This window comes from Bombus vosnesenskii, unplaced genomic scaffold (genome assembly GCF_011952255.1).
Source record: "Bombus vosnesenskii isolate JDL3184/JDL3185 unplaced genomic scaffold, Bvos_JDL3184-5_v1.1 scf7180000013542, whole genome shotgun sequence".
In the NCBI taxonomy this organism is placed as follows: domain Eukaryota; kingdom Metazoa; phylum Arthropoda; class Insecta; order Hymenoptera; family Apidae; genus Bombus; species Bombus vosnesenskii.
Window position 1 is genome coordinate 284,848 of NW_022883108.1, and position 16,266 is coordinate 301,113.

Consider the following 16,266-nt stretch of genomic DNA (forward strand, 5'->3'; position numbering starts at 1 on the left):
CCAATTATTTATTATTACAATATTTTATATTTATATATGATATTTATATTTATATTTATTACAATAATTTATTTATTATTATATGTTTGTATTTATTATACCTTTCCATTTTTACGTCTGGTTTTTGAAGTATGCAAAATAAAGCAAAATCAGCTACTTGTTATTTTGCAGAAATGAAACGCGAATTACGCTGAACGTAAGGCTATATACGTGTATGTCCAATTAACAATTTTTGACATATGTAAAATATGTTATATTTGATTAATATTTTCTATATGTAGTGTCGAAGTAAGGTAACAAAAATAATTTTGCTTCAAGTGAAAAAATTTTTTAATATTATTTTTGGAAAAGCACCAAATAAGATTTTGCAAAAAGTTATGATATTTTAAATATTGTGACAATATTTTATAATATGAAGATATTTGAGAGTATAGTAAGAATGATTACATTATGTATTCATTGATACATAGAAAGTTGAAGAGAGATTTCTCTAATTTACTGTAATATAATATTCATTTCCATTAGCGAGAATATAACTAAAAAAAATTCGTAGCAAAAGGAATTTCTCATTTTGCATTCTTTTTGTATCGTTATTAATATCATTCTTTCCATCTCATAATCGAATTGAATAACGAAAGACGGAATTACGTCAAGTCATCGAAGACGCAGAGAGCATTTCCGCCTTGACCTACTCCCCTATCACTTGTCAGCGGTTTCATAATTTACAAACAATGCTTTTTTAATTTCGTTTGGTTGCGCAGAAATTATTGAATTCATTCTTATAATTTGTGATACATATTATTGCCACACTCGAAGAAACTTTATCATAATATTAATTAATTCATTTAAAGGTCATTGCATATAAATATTTTGCCATGATGATAAAAATCATTAAAATAATTAGTAACGCTAGTAAAAATAAATTAAATCTCGTTTGTTTTAAGTATTTCATTAATCTCTTTTAAAATCTTAAAATCTTTAAAATCTTTATCTTTTATTTTTCACTATGATTTCGTTACTTTATCTTAGGAACTCTGGCGTCGCTTATTGAATTGTCGATATTCAATCAAATAAAAATTAATAATTTTCTATGAATATTCTTAAAATTTGTTGCAATATTTTATAACATTGTGTTGTAATTTATGAAACAGTGTTTCAAGTTGAATTCTAAGAATAATGTAATTCACGTAAGCAATTCTTGAACAGGATGATTGATATTTTTGTAGATGACGCATAATAGCGAATTGATTGGTTAAAAAAGTTTATTTTGTATGGTCCTTAATTTTTAATTCTCATAGTTTTAAGAGGATTGTATATTAAAAATTGGACTTAACAAAAAATCTTGTTTAAAATTTTGTGTACTTTTATCTACGATTTTAGGAAAATTTGTCACCGTGCTACGTGGCATTGGGAAAAACGTAAGTATTTATGCTTACAATAGCCGGATATCCAGGTCAATGCTCGATGACCCGGCTTTCTGGCTCAATAATACGCGAAAATTTATTCTGTTAGATTGAAATTACGCAAGTGCATTTTATTACAAATTAATTATTCTACGAGGAAAAATAATTGCATTGATTATTGATGTTTTATTGTTTATTACAATTTATTCGACTAATTGTAAGAGATTGAAAAATGTTGATATTATTGTATTATGGGATAATAATATTTTTCTCTTTTTCAGTATACAGCCTTTTATATTCTTTATATAGAACATATAATTATTACAAAAAATGGTGAAGCATTGGTAAAATATAATACTAATAAAAATGGCGCTATACTTAAGGGAATTGATATTTTTATATTGGTGTTTTGACTAAATAAATTGGAAAGGAAGGTAGATATAAAAGTAGATCTTTTCGTATTAAACATTTTTATTTATGTTGTTTATACAAAATGTAATAAAAGTGGAGATATATATGTGTATGTATATAAGATGGAATATTTGCTGTTGTGCCAATAATTCACAGTATTAATTATTAAACACAGTATTAATAATTAAAATTAACGTATTTTTTAAATTCTATTTTGTATTATGTATATATCTTGTTATACATATAGCATATATACCTTGAGATATTATGTATGAGCCAGGAAGTTTATTCATACCTGCTGATACTTATACACAGATTCGTATGTACGGTTGTTATCTACAATTGCATGTTGCACGTACCTCCATCAGATGGCAGCACCTCGTTAAAAACACCAACTGTTTTGACGATAATAGTTTAATAAGTGATTACATTTTTTTAAAAGCCGCATGAGTATTAACGAGAAAAGAATTGTACAGTGTTTCCTGAGCAACATCACGTTCTTCTGTGTTTAATCTGTGTTAAAAACGAAGTTATCAATGAAAGCATAACGTATCAAAAAGTGTTACGGAAAAAGACTTCCAAAAACTGATATATTTATAAAGTTTTCCATTGAATGAAATCCAATAATAAGATATATTTCCTACAAGCGATATATAGCTTTAAAAGCGATGAATTGTTCCAATGGAAATAAATATTACATTACGAATGTTGATATTTTGTGAGGTTATGTTTTTGTTAAATCGAACATTTTTCAATCTCTGGTAAAAAAAAAAAAAAAAACACGTGGAAGAAACAGGAATCCCGCGTATGCCATTTAAATAATGTGCGACTAATATCGTATTTAAATACAGTCTTAAACAATCGTCGCTTTTTTCCTATTTGGATCAAGGGAAAATCGTGAGTACGTTGGTCAATTATCTCATACTTTAAGTCTTGGCAAAATTTGTTACGTAATAATGTTGTAAGCCTTAATTGAACGACGAATTATCGTACAATCACGTTAAAAAGTACAATACAAAAATCACTCGCACAAAATTATTCTCATTAATGGGTGTAATGAATCTTTAACAGGAGTATATTTAAAAACACTAAAAAGAGTCTGCATTGGAGGGACCGAAAAAATGCTATTCAACGGAACATTCTTGTTTATGTACGAAATCTTTCAAGGATTGCGTAATACGTTCGCGCTAGTGACACGCTTTTTCTTTCCCGTTGCAGGAGTCGACTTCATTTTCTTCAGTTGTTTCTTCTTCTTATATTTCTTCTTTGAGGCTCTTTGAGTACGAGAATCGATGGAGTCGTTTTCCGACGAAAAACTGTCGCACAAAGGAACGATTAGGGGTTGCAATTGTATGTGGGATCGTGAATGCGATTGCAAATGCAATTGAGATTTCGTAACACTCGATATTTTTCCACCGTTAGAAACAGTGCAGGTGGCGCAACTTTTCCGGTGCTTCCTTCGAGATTCAATTTTGTGCTGTCGCGTTTGAATTTTTGAAGGTACTTCAAGCGTGACTAGTTTTAAAGAGTCTGCTTTAATTGTTAAAAAGGATGTTTTGCGGTGGCACGTTTCTTCTACTCTAGAATTTAGATTAACTATCTTCTGCCACTTCAGAGGAGACTTCTTTTTCCTTGGCTTCTGCTCAGCATCTTGCCGCTGCGATTCCACTCTCAAACTACTGTCTTTTGGACGCATCGTATCTTCACGTTTATATTTATTTTGTATTTCTTTCATGTTGTCTTCCGTATCAATATATTCGACAAATTGCAATTTTTTGCTGCCTCTGAAATAAAAATAACTTGGAACATTCGTCGATAATGTAACAGAGCTTTACGTACTTCAGTAATACTTTATTATTCATTTTATTTTTGGTTAACGCCATATTGGATATTCCCCAGCTTAATGGTCCCTTTGGGATAGGATGATGATAGTTGACTCTTTTATCGATATTTTCTGCGACGTTCAGTGGAACTCCCATCCATATTTGTTGCCGCAGTGAACTGAGCTTAATTTGTATATCTTGACTTCTTAACGAAACAGGCGAACGATGTCTTAATGTCCTACATAAATTAAGATTTAAACAAAGAAGCTTCCATTTTTTAAATCTACTTTGGTCAGAATATCTTATTTTAATATCCCTTTACCTGACCAAGCGAAGACAATGGGATCGTCTGTTCGCCTTCGGTTCTTCCTTATCGACATTGATATTCTCAGCTAAGGACATGCTACGAGGTCTCGCTATTTCCGGTAAGATTAATCTATCACTGGAGATTTCCTTTGTTTCTTTATCCACGAATTGATTAGTTTCTTCTTTGCAATTGTCGCGAATTCTTGCTGAGAAACCTAAACATAATTTCTCTTATTTCTTTCAATTTATATTTAATAATATTTCAATGGTGTGGTTTTACGTTCTGGCCTCGTCAGTCCTTCATCTGCTGAATCAATATAGTCACACAAATCGCTGCCAGGGTCCAGAGTTGGTAAATCCATTACTGCTCTTCTAGTCTAAACGTCAACCCGTCTAATTAGTAAGTACTCATTTCAAATGAACGTGTTTTACTTACAGAAAGAAAGTATCAAAGATATTTCAAATTTTACCAGCATTCGTTTGCGTCGAAGGTAGCTTCTGTTAACGGTGATTCCCTTTTTGCTTTTTCTTTTTGCTAGTTCTAAACTTCGAGGAGGAATAAATGTTGGCGTAGGTGGTGGTGCGCATAAATATTGCGGAGAGACAAGTGGTTCCTTCAAAGTATAGGTCCATGTACCTTCTGGAAATTGTATTTCTTGTTCCTCTGAGATTGAACTATCAGACGTGTCGCCTTCGTCGCTGATTAAGATATAGGTATAATTGAATCGAAGATGGTTCGAATAAAAAGTACGCTGCGATTAATGTTGAAAAGTACCTGGAGTAGTCGGTTAAATCGATATTCGTCGGTTCTTCGGCATTGGAGCCACCCTTCATTAACCTAGTAATTATTTTGTTCCGTAGCTTTTCCTTCCAGTGCGTAATTTACCATCATTTAAATCCAATGAAAAATATATACAAAGCAAGAAGCAACGTTAAGAAGATTTTCTGTTGTTATGATGAGTTAAACGATTATTATGTTTACCTTGATGGGATCTGGATCAAAGAAATCCAATAGAGTTTCACAGAATACTTTTCCAATTTGCTCGTAATCCTGAGTAGAAAAATGCGTGCCTGATCTAGAGCCTATTTTCGTCCCTCCCATTGACGCTTCCATTGTGTAACTATTCTGCACTCCCATAGACCATACTACGACTCTTCCCGTACCTTCTTTACCTTTCTCCACGTGAAATTTGCAGTTTTCAAAAGAGAACTAAAAATCGAGTGCTTCTTAATACATTTGACTTTACTTAAACATAGGAGAAAAAAGCATATGATCTGTATCGGATCGACTACTTTGTCAGCTGCGTTCTTGTGTAACATCAGAGGAAACACTTGTTCGGAGAGTCTCGCCTGTGAAGCGGTTCTTTTACTCTCGCAGCCATAAACAAATATATTATGTTTTCTGGAGTGAGCGTGTAAATCACAATAAATGGCCACTCCGCATTCTTCCAGTAATCGTCGAATCATTAACTTTGTATGCCAGACTGAAGGGTAACTTTCTCTCATTACAGTTCTATATTGTCTATTCAAATCTTTCCCCGATAACGAGCAACGATTGTTGCCAACAATAACGCCATCCGGATTTAGCATAGGAATCAGCTTGAATACGAATCTTTCTCGTAGTACCTGCGTTGTTAAAGTCTTGTTACATCTTAAAATAAAAAAAAAAGGAAGAAAAAGAAAAAACTAAATTAAGATCAAGATTATGTCGAGCATATACTCTGGCTTGATTCGATTCTCCGATTAAAAAATCAATAATTCCTTTCATCGTCCAACTAGATGGAGTTTCTCCAGGGTGAACTCGTGCCGTGATAACTATGCCTCTTTTTCTTCGTACCACATCGTCGTAAGTAGGCGCAGTGATAGTCAAGTAATAGACTCCATTTCCGGCAAGTGTACGACACAATAGTCGTAATTTCGCATATCTAGATTTTATAGGATCTGCCGCTAGTTTGGCAAGATATTCCTAAAAATTGGAACATTTTTTCTTTCTTCCTATGTCGGTCTATTAGGATCCTGCTAATCGTATCGTCTGTTGCATGTCTGATTCAAATTATTTATATTCACTGTGTCTCCAACAACAATCGTCAACGAATATTAATCATTTCGGTTGTACGTACAAACAGACTATTTATAAAAAGATATAGCAAAGGATGAAACTTGTATTTGTATTACCTGTAGGTCGGTATAGGTGTATGGATAACAATGTGCCAAATAAACAGTGTCCCTGTCATGAGGAAAGGAGACGTTGAATGTCAGTGTGTGCCTTTCTTTTTCTTCGTTGCTTCTGGGAAGAAAGATACATCTAATAAAAATTACGAGAACACTTGAGGATATTGAAATTATGATAACGTACGATGAATCATTCTTGTAATAAGCGATATTCTCTCCGCATCTCCTCCAACCAACGGCACGCTTCTTTGCGTCTTCGGTCGAGTACAAGAGTGGCCGAAGACCTTCATTGTATAGACTTTCCTCTTTGCAAAGGTTCACAATGGATAATCTGAAATTGTTTTAAACGAATATTTGTAATAAATATACTGTGGATATTTATGCATTTATGCATCAAAATATACATAATGGACATAATACGCAAAATATTTAAAATAAAATACTCATAAAATTTAGCGAGTGGAACAAATTTTTCTCTATTTTTGTAAAAAGCATGGATTTGTATAAAGAAAATTAATTAAATTTCAAAATTGAATGTTTACCTGTAATTCGTTCTGCTCCTCGTATTTGATATCCTGAAGTAATACCATTGGGTGTGTCTTTGAGTATAAAGATCTTTTCTAAGATACAATTGATAATACGTGTCAGTGATCTTCACAACTTTGCAAAGGTTGCCAGATTCGAAACGAGATTCAAAATGTAAATCGGTGTCAGTTTCCATTAGGTCAGACACTTTGGTCAATAAGAACATATTGCTATTAGTCTCGACGTTCTTCGATTCGTTTCCATTTGAATCGGCTGAAAATTCTGTTGGTAACGGTGTGACCGTGCTTCCACCCACACAAGATCTACTAAACTGTTGGTCATTGAACGAATAATTGATTCTTCCTTCAAATTGTAATTGTTACAATAATTATTATCGTACGAATTATTATAGACTCACGTAACTGGTGACATTGCTTGGATGATATCGAAATATCACAGTTCCAAATTCATCGCCCAATGGTTTTGGCCTTGGTTCCTTCCCGCTTGGCACGTAGAACGGTTCTGGAACGGCTGGAGAGTATTCTATATGCCTAACTCTTTCCGGAAGTACCTAAAGTATTAATTGCTTGATCATTTTGTTCGAATTTTCTTTGTCTTTCCTATATTTCATATATAGGATATTTCAGATTTTTACAATACATTATATGCCTATAATCAAGGAAAAAAGATTAAATAATCACGGAGTATTTAAAGCTTCATTACAATGTTATAATAAAAATAAGAAATACAAAGAGAATACTTCGGCCCCTAATATAACATCTTCCATTTCACGCTAGTTGATTTTTATGTGTGTATGACTTTAAAAAAGATATGTCAAACAAGAATTAATATATCTGGTGAACTGATATAAAGATTGATTCATTAAAACGAAATAAAATCAAAATGAACTTCGTAGAGACACCCTGTATATTTGTTTCATATTATATTGTATACTTGACACTCTGTGGGCCATCTAGCAGTCTCCTGGGTGATTCCGTCTATCATGCAATGAGTATCCAATATGCTCCGAAGAGTTTCTTGCGATTGATCATCTCTGGTTCCAAAAGGCATGGAGAACAGTGATAACTCCGTTTCCCTTCGTGGTGCATCGCATCGTCCTAGCTGCAGCAAGTGCAATTCCTGCAGTTTGTTCAAGTTCGCCAGCGTACTGCCTGTCCCACAACAAACAAACATTTCTATTCTATTTGCTTAAACTAGACGCGCTGCTATCGCTTAAATTTACCAGGGATCGGATGAACCGGAAAAAACATGGCCTGAAGCTCCTTCACCTTGCTATCGGTTAAAAGATCTTTCATTTTTCGTTATCTTCCACCGGCTTCGTCATCTTCCTCTGGTCTGTCGACCTCTTCATTGTTCAACATCGCTGCCTTTCTTCTCTCAAGACTTTTAAATTTATCTTGACTCGAGACACAGTCAACGATCCACAGAATTCTTCCGTCCAATAGGCATTTTTCGATCGTGCTCATTTTTTAATTTTTTTTTTTTTTTAGTTTTTTAATCCTTTATTCCTTGTTCTTTTATGTGAAACTTAGTCATCCGTCAGATGAAGCTTTCGACCATTCTTTAAATCGTTCTTTAAATCGTTCTTTAAATCGTTCTTTAAATCGTTCTTTAAATGCATTTTTAGAAGAAGCTTATCGAGAACAGTATCAACTTTAGATGACGTTTCGACTACACAACGTATTGTCTGGACGAATCTAGCGCGTGAACTGTGATCAGGAACTTTGCCCTCCAGAGAAGAGGAACTCGGTAAAAGCTGGCCCGTCCATTGCCTGACAACAGGGAAACGGGGGCGGAGCCAGTAGATTGTTCGAAGCCCTTTCTCGTTCCTCGAGGTTCGTCGCTCTGCTCCTATGGAACATTCGTATCGAACCAAGTTTGGTAGACACGATGTCTGTTTATCGATCTTTTTCAACGCACTTCTGTTTCTCTCTCACGATCGAACTTATTGTTTGTAATCTAATCTAATATTTTATTTGGCTTTTATATTTCCTTAAGTAGTAGTTCCAAGAAGTTGCTCTCTTTTTGCAAGAAGACTCGTACAAGAACAGATTCATGAAAAATACGATTCCTTATTCTATTCTTTGAATTTTAATGATATTGAATTATTCTCCATCCTTCTGTATCCTCTTTTATATGATATTGATAAACTTATAGAAAATATACAATAATACATCATGGGTTACTTATTATTCAGAGATATTTCAAGATTTCTTAAATCTGTCCAAAAAGTGCTTACAACCGAATATCTGAATCCATTTTATCAAAGATTAATCGTGACAAGGCAATTTGTCAGGAAAGTTGCATTAATTTCAAGGAATTCGTCTTCGGAGTTTTCTCGGGCATTCTTGCGCTTAGTCACACGAAACAGCCAAGCAATTTATATCCCTCTCCCTGCGTGCTTCTGAAAATTATTGATCAATCAACGTTTGTCGGAGTAGAGAATGGATGTGCTGCTATTTCCTCGGCAAACGTTCTTTCCGCCAATCAATGAGCTTTCAATTGATAGGTCGAAATGAATTAACTTTCTATTTATCAGCAATTATTCTCCTCCAACCAAATATGTACTTTACAATTTTTATATAACGAGGGTAATGTTCTACGGTTAATAACATCCAGTTTTATTTTTTATAGATAGTCCCTGTTAATCATCGCTTTGTTTGAAATTTTGGAAGAAAAGAAGAATTTTTTAAAGATGGGTCGTACAGTGACGGTAGCAGTTTGTTCGCTGAATCAGTGGGCACTGGATTTCGATGGGAATTCCAGAAGAATCTTGCAAAGTATTCAAGAGGCTAAAGATGCTGGCGCTACTTATAGAAGCGGACCAGAGCTAGAAATTTCGTAAAATTTTCTTTTTAAAAAACAAAAGAATAATACAATATTATAACTAGATGTGGATTTTGTGCATTTATGGGAAATTTAAAAGCGGAAGAATGCACAGAATGCATATGAAACACAAAAATGTCTAAAATATCTAAAATAAAGTATTTGTTATATCTAGAGAGTGGGACAAATTTTTATCTGGATATCGTCTGTTTTTATTCATAAAATTCATAAAATTCGTTTGCATAAACATCCGCAGTCTAATTATAAGATAGTAAAGAATCTTTATTTTTTTAAATTATGAAAAGATACATACTATTAATTCTGTGGAATAGTGGTTACAGTTGCGAGGATCATTTCTACGAGTCAGATACATTACTTCACAGCTGGGAAGTACTCGCGACGATTCTTAAATCACCGGCTGCCGAGGACATGCTGGTAGATGTTGGTATGCCGGTCATGCACAAGAATGTGACGTACAACTGTAGAGTGGCATTTCTGAATCGACGAATTCTGCTTATCAGACCCAAGATGCAATTGTGCGAGGATGGCAATTATAGAGAATCCAGGTGGTTCTCGCCGTGGACCAAGGTCATTCTTTCAGATTGCACGCGCGATGCATAAGAAATCCGAATAGTTCTTGACCTTCTAGTCTTAGGCTTGATACCGAGCGTCTGTCTACAAGTGCTAATTGCTTATGCAGGAACGCACGGTGGAGGACTACTTTCTGCCTAGAATGATATCTCAGATCACTAACCAGACAGTGGTGCCGTTTGGCGATGCTGTTATTTCAACCAGGGACACGTGCGTAGGTTTCGAAATTTGCGAAGAACTCTGGAGTCCAATGAGCAATCATATTCCAATGTGCTTGGATGGTGTTGAAATTATCGCAAATGGTAATGGACAAAACAATGTACAAGCACTTATATATACGTGTATTTACATCGGTAAACACATGTATCACATTTCAAAATGTATACTACATACAAAATGTATACATGTATACCTACGTTATAACAGTGTTTACTTATTGCACTGTTTTTTTAACTGAATAAAATATTAAATCTAAAATCGCTTTTAGAACATAAAGTAGAAAATTTATGTGGTCAAAAGCTTTTTTTTACTACTGTGTATTTATTTTTTACTTTGTAGCTTATATGATCTCAATTTTTTCTCTTGAAGGTAGTGGATCATATTTCGAACTACGGAAAGCTTATGTCACCGTAGACTTAGTTAAGTCGGCTACGTTCAAATCAGGTGGATGTTACATGTTCAGTAACTTGAGAGGATGTGATGGTTCTAGATTATACTTCAGTGGTGGATCCTCTATTACTTTGAATGGTCAAATCTTGAATCGTGGTAAACAGTTTGCATTGGATGAAGTGGAAGTCATTGTGGCAACCTTTGATCTCGAGGATATAAGGTTTGTAATATTCATTCTTTAATGAATTCAACTTTCGTTTTGAATTAATTGTTGTCTTCTTCCATAGGAGTTATAGAAATAACATTAGGTCAAGGTCTCATCTAGCTGCTAGACAACCAAGCTATCCACGCATAAAGGTGGATTTTGCTCTAACTTCCGATATTTTGATTTCAATTCCTCCAGATCGACCGATCGATGTGGACTTAGGTCCTTATGAAGATGAAAACGCAACAGGAAAACTTGTTTATCATATACCAGATGAAGAAATTTCGTTGGCCCCTGCATGCTGGCTCTGGGACTATCTAAGGTTCGATACTTTATTCATAATTAAATATTTATTTATTATTTATTTATTTATTTACTATCGCCTTTTTGTAAAAGGCGTTCTTGCCAAGGTGGATTTTTCTTACCCTTAAGTGGTGGTGTCGATTCTGCGTCATCAGCGTGCATGGTTTATTCCATGTGTGATATGATCGTGGATTCGGTTAACAAAGGAGGTACGTGTTATTTTTGTATTATCATTAGAAGACGTACTTAATGAATGTCTCCAATTAGACGCACAGGTATTGTCAGACATCAGGAAAATAGTCGGAGACTGTGAATATGTACCGACTGATCCAAAACAGCTGTGCAACACCCTTCTTGTCACATGCTATATGGGTACTGAAAATTCATCGGCCGAAACAAAGGCGCGAGCAGCTGAACTCGCTAATCAGATTGGCTCTTATCATCACAGTATAGTAATCGATGTTGCTGTGTCTGCCATTCTAACAATTTTCCAACAAGTTACTAAGCTGACACCGAGATTTAAGGTGCAAGGAGGGTCTCCTAGAGAAAATTTAGCTCTGCAGAATATCCAGGTTGATTTCTGCTATTATATTTATCATCCTTGTGAGAGACAAATAAGTTTTTAATTATTTTAAATTTTTTAAGGCACGCTTGAGAATGGTGATAGCTTATCTGTTTGCCCAATTGATGCTCTGGGTCAGAGGACGACCGGGTGGTCTTCTGGTATTAGGGAGCAGTAACGTTGATGAAGCGCTTCGTGGGTATTTTACCAAATATGATTGCAGCAGTGCCGATATCAATCCTATCGGTGGAATTGCAAAAAACGACTTAAAGTCATTCCTTTCTTACTTTAGGTCAATATTAAAACTGGTATCCTTCTAAGGTAGTTATTTTGACACATATAAGATCAACCATTATGTTTATTTTAGGAGAAAACATGGAATAACTGCTTTAGATAAAATCTTAGACGCTCCTGCTACCGCAGAATTGGAACCTCTTCAAGGAGGACAGCTTGCGCAGCTTGATGAGATTGATATGGGTATGACATACAAGGAGCTTGGTATTTTTGGACGTTTAAGAAAACAGGATTGTGCAGGTCCCTTCACAATGTTCTGCAGACTCGTCCACATGTGGGATAAATGTACCTCAAAAGAAGTAAATATAGTTATAATTAGCAGCAGCCATTGTTGCTACAGATATTTTTAAATTTGAATTCACTTATAGGTGGCAGATAAAGTGAAACACTTTTATAGATGTTATGCTATAAATCGTCATAAAATGACTATCTTGACACCATCTTGTCACGCCGAGACTTATAGTCCCGACGACAATAGATTCGATCATCGACCTTTCTTGTACAATCATACATGGAAATGGCAGTTTAACGCAATCGACGAACAGGTTGGTTATGTTAGATTATAAAGCATGTAGTTAAAATGGAACTTATAATAACCATTGAAATAAAACAATTGATCGTAGGTGAAAGGTCTTCTCAACGAGGAGAAATCACCAAGAGGTCGAAAGGACGTGCCGAAAGTACCTGCGAAGCCCAGATTCATGCCGTTCAGCTCCGTAATCAGTAGTGAGTAAATAAAAAAAAAAAAAGACAAGTGTACGATATCGCTGATGAAGCTCGAGTCGTGGAGGGGACGAAAGCACCGTGAAATCGTTTCTACGTGATCGATTTCCTTGCTTGTTTACCGAGCTAAACAGCGTTAATCGACGAATAAACACCGATCTCGCAGAGTCGAAGTCGAGCAGGCCGCCGACAAACGACCATCCAGTAATTTTGACCCACCGTGCGCATACTCGTTCGTTGCATCTCTACCGAGGAATCATCACACACCGGCATCATTCTCTGTTGCAGATAAAACACATCCTGGAGTAGTAGTTTAACCGTAGCAGTATCTCTGTCTCTTATCATTTTGATATTGCAGCCTTGCGAGCGCATCGAAACGCAAGTTTGGTAGCTGACCATTTATGCGTCCGACCAGTTCCTTGTATCATCGGCACTGTTTCTTCCGTTAAAGATTCCTCCACGAAGAATCTTTGGCTACGTTTTGCTATAAAGAGATTGGTGAACGGAAGGATTGCATGAATCCTAGATTGTATTATATTAATGCAACTAATGAGCAGAAATACAAATATTAAAGATATGCAAATTCCACATATATACATATATTTATATAAATTGTGTGTAATTAGTTCTTAATACCTATGATCATCCTCTTCAGACGTTTCATATATAAGGTATTAAAAATAAACATAATTGCAGAAATAAATCGACACGTGTGCATATAATATTACTTTTATTATTTCTTCTATTTCTACATACACAGACAGCGCGTATTCACAATTCGTTAAATTTAGCATCAATGAATGACGACAGGGTTGAGAGCCTAGATCAGTGTCTATGTGTGATGTAAAACATCATAATGTATTATTAGTATTGCTTGACACTTTAAGATTTCAAATTCTCGAAGATTCGTCATACACAGTATATTGAACAGTCGTGCGAAACACACTCATTTCTATCTTTCACGCATGCGATAGTCATTTGACACTCATTCAAAAATTCGAACGTACATCGCGCACGTTATTAATAGCATGTGATAACGTTGATATATATATATTTTTCTAATTTATATATCTATCTATCTGCATATCTATATTTTGTATAGATATATAGGTATATAGATAATGCATATACAGATATATATTTATATATTTCTAAATTATTAATAAAGTCAATATATAATCAGAATTATTAATTGAGGAGAAATAGCGATATTAATAATAACATAACATTAAACAGTTGGAAAATATAATATTGCAATAATACTAGAAGAGGGAAAGGTGATAGAGTGTCCTGACGCGTCTTGAAAGGTCAAGATAAATAACTATTGGTGAATATTGGTGCAAATGATAGTGGGTATAAAATGGAGATTTGTATTAATAATGATAGTAGCAATATCTTAATGCTAGTTTTGAACAATACTGGATGTAAATTAAATAATCATAATAGAAATAATAATATTTATTAATACTTATATAATAATAATTATATAATAATATTATATTAAAATTAAAATACAATAATATTAGAAATAAAATAGTATTAGTTATAATTAATAGATTACCACGAGAAGTACTATAATTCCCGAGTATTGTCAAGATATAATATAGCGAAAATAGTACACATTATCGATACAAAAAAAAAAAAAAAGGTACCAGATAATCAAAGGTTTAAGACTGTTTCCGTTTCGTGCAACCTAATTAATATTTGCTATATACAATAGTTGCGCTATTCGTCCGCACGATATACTATAAAATGACAAACAATGTTGAAAATACTCTAACAATTATCTGCATGTGAACACTATTTACACTTTGTGAATTTGCTGGAAAGTTATCTGTATTCGGAGGAAAATATCACAACTTAAATGTACGTTTCGAAACGTGTTGTTCATTGTATTTATTTCAGCTCTTATATTGTTGCTTTGCCTGAGTGAAAAGAAATGAATAAGTGATGTAATTGAACTGCAATATGTCCTAGTATGTATATATCCCAATATTCAAATAACATCTCAATAAAGCAACGATAAGATCTTGAGGATTTTAAACGGTTTTTAGATTTTAAAATCGATTTAGATTTCGAAAGATTGATTTGTTTAACGGCAAAATATGATAGATTAAGATTTATAAGAACATTATATCGATTGTGCAGTTTAGTCAGAATCCAATTGGTGTTTCTAAAAGTGTATATACCCGTTTCGCGGAGTACAATTCGGTTTGCTACCAGCAGATCTTCTTATTTGCATAACCTGGATTTAAGCTTTCGCGAAATTATGTATAAGTGCCTCGATGATGACTCGGATTGTTACTTTATCGATAAATCGTATCGCGAACAGATTCGTACGCTGTTATACATGTATCGCCTAAGTAATCATATAACCTACCACCATAGAATTGCACGAAACCCCATTATGTTTGTCTGTATATGCACTGCCTTTTTGGCGTTTGTCAATATATTAATTTTACTAAGAAATTAAAAGTAATAAAACCTTTGACATATAAAAAAATTTGATATATAAAATGAATCATATCGAATTTAAAATAAAAAAGAATGTTAACGATTGAAATCAGAAAATAAATAGAAGAAGGGGATTTTCTGTATACAGAAAACACCGTGAAGAATTGTGTATATGTATATCGTGTAATCTCACTTTACTATGACAGTGCTCGTCCCATAAAAGAACCAAGGTGCAATAAGCGAAATCTTGTGCGCGGAGGAATGAGTAAAATTGTTATTATATCACAGATTTCCCAAAGCGCGTACCGATAGGCGTCTATTATTTAAAAGAAAAGAACAAACAAAAAATTTCTTTTTGCATTCCCCTTTTCTCCGAAATGCCTCAATCGAAACGCAACGATTGGAAATAAGAACAATTATCTCAAGACACGATATGTTTACCAAAATATGTATCGTTATCTCGGTGTAACGAAAATTTGAGAAATACCTGACACAGGTCTCGTGCAAATGTCAGATACTTCTACGTAATTGTTTACCCTCTAAGTCGGAAAGCAACGTAACTTGCCGTGTATTGCTAAAGGAAAAAAAAACGTTCTAAAAAGGACCGCGTAATCCCATCTCGCGGTAAGGAAATCTTGTCGACGAGAAGAAATGGTCATCATTCCTGAAACGTTCGATCCGAGTCTTTGGGTATAATTTTTTTTTTTCTTCACAACTTTGACTTTCGTCTTTTTTTGTAACCTAAATATCATAGTCTACACATATACATATATTATATATCTACCTATACGTGGTTGATGAAACCTTATGCGTCAGTTATCGTGTACTCAATAAGGCAATACTGTGTATGCAAATATACTTTCTTTCTTTTTATTTTTTTATGCCTATGCTCTGGGATTCACGGGTCAATACAAATCTCGTGGATAATTATGAGATTCACGTGATTCTCGCAATTAATCTGATCGTCATCGGCCCTCGACGCCGTCGTGTATCACCGCTTAAGGGGGCCATCTGCAGGTACTTTTCGCGCGACGTTTA

General features: G+C 34.3%; 2 protein-coding genes across 4 annotated transcripts; one reads left to right on the top strand and one right to left on the bottom strand.

The window, feature by feature from the left end:
- Window positions 1–2,170: 2,170 nt before the first annotated feature.
- On the top strand, window positions 2,171–13,496 carry LOC117238577 (glutamine-dependent NAD(+) synthetase). Of its 3 annotated transcripts, none has more exons than XM_033503593.1 (13): window positions 2,171–2,715; window positions 9,296–9,502; window positions 9,820–10,075; window positions 10,188–10,380; window positions 10,667–10,907; window positions 10,975–11,214; window positions 11,289–11,404; window positions 11,463–11,767; window positions 11,841–12,049; window positions 12,125–12,350; window positions 12,420–12,596; window positions 12,675–12,777; window positions 13,063–13,496. In XM_033503593.1, the coding sequence occupies exons 2-13, from the start codon at window positions 9,357–9,359 to the stop codon at window positions 13,089–13,091; spliced, it is 2,241 nt and encodes a 746-aa protein (XP_033359484.1). In that variant the 5' UTR covers window positions 2,171–2,715; window positions 9,296–9,356; the 3' UTR covers window positions 13,092–13,496. The 3 variants fall into 3 exon arrangements, with proteins under 3 accessions (XP_033359484.1, XP_033359482.1, XP_033359483.1); XM_033503591.1 differs by having other exon boundaries at window positions 2,171–2,711; XM_033503592.1 differs by lacking the exon at window positions 2,171–2,715 and adding an exon at window positions 4,206–4,343.
- On the bottom strand, window positions 2,211–8,126 carry LOC117238574 (cytosolic carboxypeptidase 2-like). The gene is made up of 15 exons (XM_033503586.1): window positions 7,884–8,126; window positions 7,595–7,812; window positions 7,059–7,211; window positions 6,658–6,971; window positions 6,300–6,446; window positions 6,119–6,230; window positions 5,664–5,909; window positions 5,237–5,569; window positions 4,926–5,153; window positions 4,719–4,810; window positions 4,414–4,642; window positions 4,224–4,320; window positions 3,960–4,158; window positions 3,654–3,875; window positions 2,211–3,598 (listed from the first exon to the last, which is right to left on the bottom strand). Exons 1-15 carry the CDS (start codon window positions 7,954–7,956, stop codon window positions 2,977–2,979), a joined length of 3,285 nt encoding a protein of 1,094 aa, XP_033359477.1. The 5' UTR covers window positions 7,957–8,126; the 3' UTR covers window positions 2,211–2,976.
- Window positions 13,497–16,266: the final 2,770 nt, after the last annotated feature.